General features: G+C 43.6%; 1 protein-coding gene across 1 annotated transcript; it reads left to right on the top strand.

Annotated features, from left to right (window-relative positions):
• The first annotated feature begins 1,023 nt into the window (after positions 1-1,023).
• Positions 1,024-10,275, top strand: KLRG1 (killer cell lectin like receptor G1). Its single transcript, XM_053971054.1, has 5 exons — positions 1,024-1,141; positions 5,791-5,883; positions 6,565-6,716; positions 8,584-8,687; positions 9,637-10,275. Exons 1-5 carry the CDS (start codon positions 1,024-1,026, stop codon positions 9,746-9,748), a joined length of 579 nt encoding a protein of 192 aa, XP_053827029.1. The 3' UTR covers positions 9,749-10,275.
• Positions 10,276-10,566: the final 291 nt, after the last annotated feature.

Genomic DNA, 10,566 nt, shown 5'->3' on the forward strand with positions numbered 1-10,566 from the left:
ACAGCCCAGGCCTGTGTCCAGGCCACTCCCCACTGAGGGACACACCACAACCTCTCTGGCCAACCTATGTCAGGTTTCAGCTACCCTCAGAGTAAAAAAGTGTTTCTTGATGTTCAGAGGCAACACCTTCTGTCTTTCAGTTTGTGCCCATGGCCTCTTGTCCTGTCACTGGGCACCACTGAAGAGTTTGACTCTTCTTGTACCCTCCCTTCAGGTAACTATATACATTAATTGGATCCTAACCAAGAAGTCTTTTCTCCAGGCCAAATAGTACCAGAGCTCTCAGTCTTGCCTCCCAGGACAGAAGGTCTGGTCCCTTTATCCTCTTTGTGCCCCTTTGGTAGATTCTCCTCAATATGTCCCTGTCTCCCTTGTACTGATGCTGTTGAGATGTTGATTTGGAGGTACTTGAGGAATGCCAGCTCTCAGTGCCTGCCTTGCGTCTCAAGCACAGTCACACCGGTATTGGGTATAGACAGAGTTCCCAGTTTGAAGTGGAATTGTCCAAAACTCACAAGGCTTCCTTTTCAAAGCTGTGCTGTCCACCTCTACTTCCTGTTTGACAGCAGTTTGGCTGCCAGTTTGCCATAGCCATTGCTTGTCCCACTTTTCACCTTGTACTCTCACTATTCACCTTTTTTACCTTGTGCTGTCACCATCCCACTGCTTCTGCCCTGAAGGGAGCTCCTCAGAGCAGCACGAATCCTCCCAATTGCTGCATCGGTGTCACCACACCCTCTTGCATTAGCAAAAATTAGATTGCCCCTGAAGTTTATCATTAATCACCTTTTCCATTAGCAGCTGTTCTTGAGACATCCTCCATCAGGTTAGAAAATGAAAGCTGCTGCAGTTTCACTGCTCTCCGTTGTAAATTTGGTTATCTTAGCAGCTGGAGATAGAGGTAGCAGCTTCATATTTCTTGTTTTCTGAATATAGCATCAGGCTTCCTGTTTCACCGGCATTGAGCCCTGTTGTTCAACAGCCTGATCGAAACATCCTTTTGTGCACACTCCTTGCTTTGGCATGGAGGCAAGCAGATCAGAAATTTCTGCAGCTGATAAGAGTGAGGAAGTAACGTATATTTCTGTCAAATTCTCTCAGACTCCTCCACCAAGGACCAAAGCTCCACAGGCAAAAAGAGGTGAGGAAAGAAGGATGAGGTAGGTCAACCAAAAATTTTACTTTGAGGGAAAGCAAGATTCAACAGAAACACTCTGAACTGGCAAGTGATTCTGACTGCCAGCTTAGAGAGCTGTTGCTTTGGTTCTAAAATTACTGTGGATATTTTAATGTGATTAAAGCTGATGAGTTAGAGACCCAGCACTTTTCCCTCCCTCTTACCAACCTCCTTCAGTGTCTACTCCTGGGCATTCAACCCAGACATCCTTTTCTTCAAAACTGGTTTAAAGTTGTCTGCTTGTCAACAGCAAGAGGTTGTGAGCAATAATTCTTTGAAGGGCAGGCAAGATGTGAATCCAGATAAATTAGAGGCGCATGCTAATCAGAGATCAGAGACAGAGAAAGCATATGAGATCATCCAGCCTCTCTCCTGTGGGGCTATGTAGGACTCTTTTGTGTTTTTTTCCTGTTTTCTGTGTTCTAGTGTTACATACCTCCTAGTGAGCAAATTCTCAACTTTTGCTGCGAAGCAGTTATTCAGAGCACTTTACTATAAGGAAGATTTTCTCAGCGCTTTCCTTAATTTTTTTATCCCTTATTAGACTTGCAGATGTCACACCAAACAATTCCTCTGGCAGCTTAGTTGAGAAATACTACCTTCAAAGAGTCAAACTTTGGATTGGTGATCATTCTTTGTAAATATTTCCTTCATGCAAAATGGTGGAGGGGTTGGAACTAGATGAGCTTTAGGGTCCTTTCCAACCCAAATCATTCTATGATTCTATGAAATGTCAGTGAGCTTTAAATGAGTTCTGTTGCATTGGCTGCAACACTAATTGTTAACTTTAAATTTTCAGAGGTGTTACAGCAAAGGGGACTCATTGTGGGAAGATTTCTATACTCTGATCAGAATAATTTTGTATACCTGTGGTGTTTACTGCTGCCTGGTCATTTGTTTCACTGTGGAAACAAAGCCAGGACAGAAACTCCCCAGTTCCTATCTGGTACTCACACTCCATCTGTTTGGAGGTCAGTCTTGCTTTTGAATACATTTTCACCAGAAATTATGTTTTCTGTTGCATCGGAAAGCACAGTAGCATCTTTCATTCCGTGCCATTCCTGTTCACCCCCACCCCGCAGAAAGGGGATTAACCAATGCCCTCTTTAGATGTTTGCATTTTTCTTTTTAACATCCCTCTACATGATTTTATGGAAACTCATCTTTTTGAGCTATGGTCAGACAACCGAAAATAAGGTAGCTGATATTTGAACACATTTTTTTGTGCATATTATTTGATTATTTCTCATCTTTTCTCATCATGAAAGAGATCCCTAAGGAGCTCATTTTAAGTACCTTTCTTCTGAAGGTCTTTATGTTCAACTCTGTTCCTACCTCCATCACTTCTGAGAGATGTGCTCTCAGGTATTTTTCCTCTGTTCAAATGCACGCTCTTGCTGACTTTGCAGACATAGTATCACGGGTGTGTAGATCAGTCCTCTGGTCAAACCAATAGGTTTTGGTGCTTATGGACTTCTCAAAAATGAAAAGTTGCCCTGGTTGTTTCTTCTCTTTTGTTTCCAGAGAGGGTTAGATATGCTGCACTACCACAATATCAGTACAGCAGTCACTTAAGACAGTGCTAGCCTGTGTATTGTGCTTGTACTAACAGAAATAACCAGGTCTGTGCCACAGACAAGAACAGAATCCTTGTATCTCAAATTCTCCTCCTCGGCTCTAGGTAGTCATGCTGCTCCCATACTGAGGTAGGCAGGAGCAGAAGGGAGCTATTTGGGACAGTGCCATGACATTCTTCAGATTGTCATAGATGAGTTGAATTGTAAAATGCTAACAGCTTTCAGTTTTTGAACTGAATCTAGACTCACAAACCTAAAAATATTGGGTCATGTTGCTTGCAAATGAATGGAGAGTATCAGAGTCATTTCTCCAGAGCACTGAGAGACTTGTTGGGGTGTTTTGCACACCAAAAGTGAAAACACTGGATATTTACATTAAATGCCCACCAGTCCACTTCCCCCCTTGGATAGACTCTTCCACAGTTCATCAGGCCATCAGACAACTACATGGAAATATTTCTGGATGCTCCATTCAGATTTACCTCCTGTTTCAAACTCATCTTAGGTACTTCTCCCGTCCACTCCTACAAGAGCTTCACATGTAGTTCGGGGGCTGAGGATCAAACAGAAACCCTTGAACCTGTTTTAAAAAGTGTGACCACTGCAGGGACTCCGTTTTGCAGCAGGTAAAAATCCTGATTTGTGAAATACTTGATTCCACTTCTCTGGATTGATCTCTGCAGTTCGAGTGCAGCTTAAATCACATCAAGCACTTCCTGTTTTCCCACTTCACTTTGGTTTTTTTTTTTTCTTCCAAAATTATCTAATGCCATATTTTTTTCATTTTTACGAACTTTAGTGACTGCTGGGGTTGTGGAGGTCCCCTGGGATTTTGTTTTGATGATGAATCATTCCCTTTTTTTCTGCAGTTGGTTTGAAACAATGGAGAGTGAATTGCTCTATTAATTGCCAGGAGGCACCAGCTCCGTGCCTGGTGCTGACATTTAAGGATTAACTGTTTCAAAGACTGCCATTCTGGTTGCCTTGCTTGGCAGCTTTCCCTAAAACCCAAGAGTGATCAGAAGGAAGCAGAAGACAGCTTCTTTGGAGAGGCAAGAGAGGAAGGAAAACAAAAGTCCAGATGTGATCTCAGAACCAGGAGTTATGTTTCATCCGATGTTTATCCCCTTCTGCCAAGTTTTCAGTTGTAATTTGCAGAGAAAAACCTCCACCCTACCCCTTAACCTTGGGCTGACATCATTCTCTTGAGGCCTAATCTGATGACAAACCCCAAGCTGCCAGGGATACAAACAAGAGGAATAGGGAGCACAGTCATGTTTAAGTTCCAGACCCAGTCCAAGTCCTTCAGTTCTCCCGCTGGCTCTTTGTGCGAAGCTGATGAATAGGTTGTAACTGAAAAGTCTTTCTGTATCTTGTCTATGAAAAGAGATGGGGTTTTGTTATGTAATAATGATTTTTAAAAATAAGAAATGTTACTAACTTTAAACTATGTTTGGGACATCTAGAAAATCTTACAAGCTTCAGGAAGCATGAGAAAACCTCTATCTTAGAAAAGATCTTTCTACCAGAAGAATGATGCTTACAACAGCGCTTCCTCATGATCTCCCTTGTTATCTTAGAAACTTCTTCTAGGTAAAACCACAGGCCTAAGTGTGTTGCTATAGATGAGAAACTGGCCTTAACATAAGTGAGCCTGCAAACTGCTCAAGATCAAAATTAATTAATTTTTATTAATTTACTGATCTGGTCTACTTTCTGTATTTGGACAAAGCTTCCAATGCGTAAAGGATGTGTTCTTGTTTTTAAGTGGAGTCCCTTCACCTTCTGTTTTAGCACTGTCTTTCTTTGTCTTTCTCACAATAGTCTTCATATGTGATCTGCCTTTGTTTTCAACCTCACCCGAGAGATCAAATGTGTTTCTTTGAGTCTCATGACATGACCAAGAGAGAAGCACCTCAAATTTCATGAGATCCATAGGGATTTTGTTGCTAGATTTGGGCAGAAGGCTCTGGAACATCACAAGAGCAGGATGTGTTACATAAATTAGCTGCACATTTACTGCTTTTTAGCAAGTGCTGTTATCTGTGTACTGTTGTACTGAGATTAATAAAACAAGCAAACCAAACTCCCTGGAGCTCATCTGTGCCAGTAAGTATCATCCTCTCTTCTGTCTTGGAGAAAGAAGATTTTAGTGCTGAGATTTCAAATGTTTTATGCAAAGCAAATGCCTCTCAGGTCAAACACAGCTCCAGGAGATAGCAATGGAAAAGCAACATGTAGCCTGGAGGTTAACATGTTGTGCTGTATGAAAGCAGACTTCTACAGGCCAGTCCTGACCAGCCCTTTGGAAGTAAGCTGTGCTGGGCTACAGTGGAAGTTGCCCTCTGCCACTGCCAGTGGACAGCAGTGGTGGTAAAAGTGTGAAGGGGGAGATGTTCCAAGGTCTTCAAGGCTCGCTCCCTCATCCTGCAACCCCACCATGGAAGATGAAAATGTAGAACTGCCTTGGGAGTATCCTGGGAAGATGTAGCATGACCAGGTGTCTCAGCCTGTGAACAGGATGCTGAGATTAAACCTGTTGTTATTGCTGGGAGAGCTGGGGGAAAGTCTTTGGATTTCTTTTTTCACATGTAAGCTGGAACATGGTGGCTGTAGCAATGCAGCTCTTTGGTTTCCATCCCAAGCTTCAATGCTGAGGCAGGGGTGGATTTGTTGGGAGGTTTCTGCCAGCACAAGGTGTCTCATGGTGCCTAGGTGGCTCCAGCTTACTTCTGGTCGGTGCTTCCTGTGGTGGGGTCAGTCACTGGCCAGGCAGGGGCAGAGCTGTGGCTGATGTGGAGAAAGGTACCCCCTGGGAAGTTCAGACAGGAACTGGTGGCCCCAAACCCAGCTGAAATGGGGCCCTGGGCTGATGGGGAGGCCCCAGTTTGGCTGGGCAGGGACAGTGATGTCCACCATATCAGAATGTATATAGACACAATGCTCTAAATAGTGCAGGACACAAGCAAACTATGTAAAACTACAGTCAGTTTTCATGTGGCTTCTGTTCACTATGGTTTCTTTTCTCTTTTACAGTTCCCCACCTGTGGTCAGCAGTTCTGAAGGGCTTGGCCATAGGCTTTGGGACACTGAGCATCTTCCTGGCAATTGTTTTGATTTGGAAGATGAGTAAGTGCACAAAAGGCTGCTGAGCATGAGCAACCAACAGCAAAGGACCAGCAACATATCTAACCACAGAAACTCCATTGTATGGAGTTAAAACTAGAAGCTCTTCTAGGTTTCTACCAGCCTTATGTACCCACTGCCTATCCAGAATATTTTGAAGACTATATTCCTCATGCAGACTCCAGGAAACCCATTTCAGATCCTGTGGCAAAGAACAGTTAAATATATTGAAAAGTCTTTGTAGACTTGCCTGGTAAATGTAGTGGTAAATGGTAGAGCAAATAGGTCTGTAATATATTTGCACACATGCAGATGGTGCTAGACTATTTGGAGGGGCTTCCTGTTAGTTGCTTAAAACAGATCCACCCAAAGTGGGACGTGATCACACCATACCCACAGAGTGTGATCTGTTTTCAGATAGCCAGTTGGGTATTATTTGGTATCTGAGTGGTTCAGTGGAAACCTGGGGGCAGGGTGAGTGTGTGCATGCTTGCCACCAGCATCACAGCGCATGTGACTATTGTAATATTTTGAAATTGCACTGTTATTTTCAGAATCCTGTCCTGATTTGAGTTTTCTGCATTTCAACTATCCAAATGAGTTGTTCCTCAGTAGGTCCTTGCTGACAAGTGTTTCTGTTGGTTAGTGGTAGAGAAGAGTATGAGTATTTTGACTTCTTTACAGGTGATTGCCACCCACACTGCCCTCAACAGTGGGTGGCCTACAGAGGGAGCTGCTACTCCTTCTCCACGGAGAAGAAGGACTGGAATTCCAGCCAGGAATCCTGCAGGGCACAGGGAGCTCACCTCCTGGTGATCAGTGATGCCTTGGAGATGGTAATGGTTTTCTTTGGCTTCCTTGCAGATACCTAAGTGAATGGCATACAAACAGTGCTGTCACTTCAGCAATGTTTTAGTTTTAAAGGAGAGTAAGGATTTATGACTGTGGTGTTACACATCACAAAGTTTGCAGGAAACAGAGAAGCAAAGGGGAGAACGGAGAGATGAGGGTCACTGTCAGGTACTCAGAATCACCCTATGAAGGATGGTAGGAGACAGCCTTCTCCACTGTTCCTCTCCACCTCCTCTCCTATTCCCAATAAGACTGATGTGAATGATTACAGTGGCACAGAGCAGTCATTGTATTTGTTGCCTACAAATTGATACGTCCCCACTCTCAAGGAGTGCTTCCTTTGCAAAAGCGATACTTCTCCTCCCTGTGAGTGCTCCAACTTCTGCTCAGTGACCCATGCCATTCCCTGTGTTCATGCTTAGATATTTCTTTCTCAGCCTCTTTTCAGTGCTTACTTCCTCCCTCTGCCGAAATACCTCAGCTGTGCTGGTGAAATAAGGAACCACGTGTTCCACTGCAGGTGCTCTCTGGGGGCAGGGGCATGTATGGTCACTAGAGAAATGGGTAGTGCTGATTACTGGGGTGCTGAGGCACATCTGCTTAAGTAGAGCAGAAACTTTGATCTGGTTTTGCTCAAGCCAGGGCTTATTAGCTCAGCTCCAATGAACGTGGACAGCTTCCAGTCCGCGGACAGAAGTTGCATTGTGTGATGTCCTCTGGAGGATTACAAAGCCAGGTCTCTGCTTGATTGGGAGTATGTACCAGTCTCTCACATTTGCTTAGACAAATCCTGTCTCCTTGAGAAATAGGTATCTTCCCCATTACCCATTTCTTTGGCATGAAGAAGGCCTTCCTGCTCCTGCTGCTTTCTTACTACCATCTCAGCGACTACAGTGTTACCCATTATCCCTGCTCAGGGATAGGGTTAGGGTTAGATTTGGGGTTTAGACTCACCCATCTAAACAAGACTTATATAGCTATCCGTGCCTTGTACTGTGAAGGCTGTGATTGCTCAACCTCCAAGTGCTAGGGAAGCACAATCATCTCCAAACCACCAGCAACACTCCAGTGATTCCTCAAGCTGTTCCTATTCCCACAACTTTACCAAATCAGCTTTGTTAATGCTTCTCTCTGAAGATATCATCTCTGAAGCTTTGTTTATGGCAGCAGGAGATAAGGATGGAACCCAGCCATACCCCTGAAATGTTGCTGTTATTCAGTTGCAAAGGTGGACAAGACAAACTTATCTTTCCTGGCTTTGTCTTTTTTGTGGGGACGAGGGTTGGGGATGGGGAATTTACTTCAGGGCTGAATTTCTGTTGCAGGCTTCACCTTTTAACAATAATCAGAGGTTAAAAGTTAGCTAAAAGGAAATGAACACTGAAAACACATAGGAAGAAAATGTGTATGAAATTTTAAAAGTTTTCATACTGGGCTTGTCACACATATCTGTCAGTGCCTGCACTTCCTGCCCTTCCCTGCCCTGATTTTACCTTTAATTGTTAATACTTCATATTGCTTGCTAGTTAGCTGTATAGTAGGTGTTGATATTAATATTAATAGCATACCTTCCTACATAAAACTCTGTGCAGGAAACTCCAGGAGACTCCAGGGGTGCAGTTCATAGAATCATATAATCACAGAATATGCAGAGTAGGAAGGGACCCATTAGGATCACTGAGTCCAGCTCCTGGCCCTGTCATTAGAAGGTGTGGGGAAGCAGTATTGTCAGTCACTTAAGGAACAGTGAGGTGAGGGGGTGTATCTTGCTCTCTCTTCTCTTTACTTATCCTTATCTCCATTTTCAAGCTGGCTTTCGTTAGTCACTTTGTAATTCATCATCATTTCTAGGATCTGTTCAAGATTATTCAAGCAGAATGTTTCTGGATTGGACTGAGGAACAGTACAAGCTCTGGATGGATTTGGGAGGATGGCTCTGTATTAAGTGATGCCAGGTGAGTTCCATTCTATTTTAAAAACAATAGTGCTTATTCAGATTGCTTGGTGTTCCAGAACACCCAGAGTTCCTCCTCCAGATGTCAGGAGCTTTCTTCCTGGGCAGATTTTCTTCTTGCTGTCACCTGTACTGCACTAAGCTCAATAGGGTTTACGTTTCACTGCCCTGCACCTTGTAAAGGCATGTACCTGTGAAAAGCAGGTCAAGTATTAGTATCTCACTCTCTGCTTCCCTCCAGCTGCTCAGACCAAGGACTTTATTTACCTGCACCAGCACACAGATGCTTGGTCAGAAAGGCATATGGCTTTACTGGGTGTAGCCACCTTGCACCCATTCTGTAGAATGCTGGTGTCACTGGGTGCAAGAACCCAACCCTTTCCTGCTGGTGCCAACCTAAGTCAGAACCTTAATTTTATCTCAGTCTTTACTTGGACAAAAGTCAGTGCTTTCCTTGAGGGAAAACATTTTTTTATCTGGTGAGTTTGCTTGGCCCTTTCCTTTTTATGACAGTTAAGTTTCTAAAGCCTCTCCAACAAGCAAGACTTGCCCAAGATCTCACTGTCAACAGGTCAGTACTCTGAGCACTTGGCTTAGTTCCCTGAATAAATCCAGCTTTCTTTCCTACAAACTCCTTGAAGGCAGTGATCATTCCATGAGACTTTCATCATTGCCACTCACATGCTGGTGGATATCACTGCCACTGCAGGGAATTATGTCTGCGTTTGGGTCTGATTTGGGTTCTATGATGGCAAAATTACTTAGCTGTGGCAGGTAGATAGGTTCTTTGGTGTGTACATTTTATTTTCTAACAGCTGCCTTTTGGAGGTCAGGTTGTTTCTCTTCCTCTGGGCTACACCCTTCAAAATCAGATGTTTTTAATTCCTTGTCTCCAGGAAACAATCTCAGTATTTTCTTTCATTCTCACTACTGTTCCATGTCTCTTGCAGGGTCCACTCTAACAGCCCTGTGCAAAATTGTGCTGTCCTGATGAAACATCAGTTTTATGCCTCCAGCTGTGAAGTTTTAGCTCCATGGATCTGTGAGAAAGCACTTAGATAAATCCTATGTGCTTTTTCATCTCACAACGACCTCATCAGTGGTCTTAGTTGATCATTGTCCTGCAAACTGAAGCTTCACACAAGAGCAAGGACTCGCCTTTTCCATACCCTCACTAAAGTGTTTTACAAGGACAGGTTTGTTGTTTGTAAGGGTGAATTACTCCCAGCAATAGATCTATTCTCAGTCCACAAGTGTTAGATTACTGCTGTTTGTGATCAGATGAGACCTGGGACATATTCCCTGGCCTACTCTTTCCCTTATTTATCCCATAAAGGCAAATAAAAGCTTTGTTACAATAGGTGTCTTCAGACCTCTGAGGGGGACCTAGTCATTTTCCCTCACTTTTAAGTATCAGATTTAATTTCCATCCCCTGCAACTCCATTGTCTGGTATCAGAAGGACCAGGAAGATGAGGCCTACTGTTCACTGACAGAAACCATATTTCTCCCAGTGGCAGCTTCTCCTTTTGCATCCCAGTGGTATGAGTGGGAGAGAAGAGGGTGAAATGAAACTGCAGCTTCTGTAAATCCAGCAAGGAAAATAAATCTCCAGGACTGCACTGGACCAAAAGTGTGTACCTGTGCCACTTCTTCTCTCTGTTGGAAGGAATTAGGCAGGTTTAACCAAGCTAGTCAAGAAACTGGACTTCTGGAGTCAAAGGAATGCAGCTAATTCTGTGTAATTATTTAATCCACCGAGAACCTGTTTTCCTCCCCACCTGTGCATTTTCATACTGCAGATAGAGGAAGCAGTGGACAAACCCTTAATGCAACAATCTTTCAGTTCAAGTAGAGCAGAGACAGGCTCAGAGTTTGAAT

Source organism: Vidua macroura, chromosome 2 (genome assembly GCF_024509145.1).
Source record: "Vidua macroura isolate BioBank_ID:100142 chromosome 2, ASM2450914v1, whole genome shotgun sequence".
Taxonomy (NCBI): Eukaryota; Metazoa; Chordata; class Aves; order Passeriformes; family Viduidae; genus Vidua; species Vidua macroura.

Bases quoted from the DNA above. Each gene is read 5' to 3' on its own strand.
- KLRG1 (XM_053971054.1), top strand. From the start codon at position 1,024: ATGGAGGCAAGCAGATCAGAAATTTCTGCAGCTGATAAGAGTGAGGAA. The intron at 1,142-5,790 runs GTGAGGAAAGAA...TCTCTTTTACAG, and splicing joins AGCTCCACAGGCAAAAAGAG to TTCCCCACCTGTGGTCAGCA. The intron at 6,717-8,583 runs GTAATGGTTTTC...CATCATTTCTAG, and splicing joins TCAGTGATGCCTTGGAGATG to GATCTGTTCAAGATTATTCA.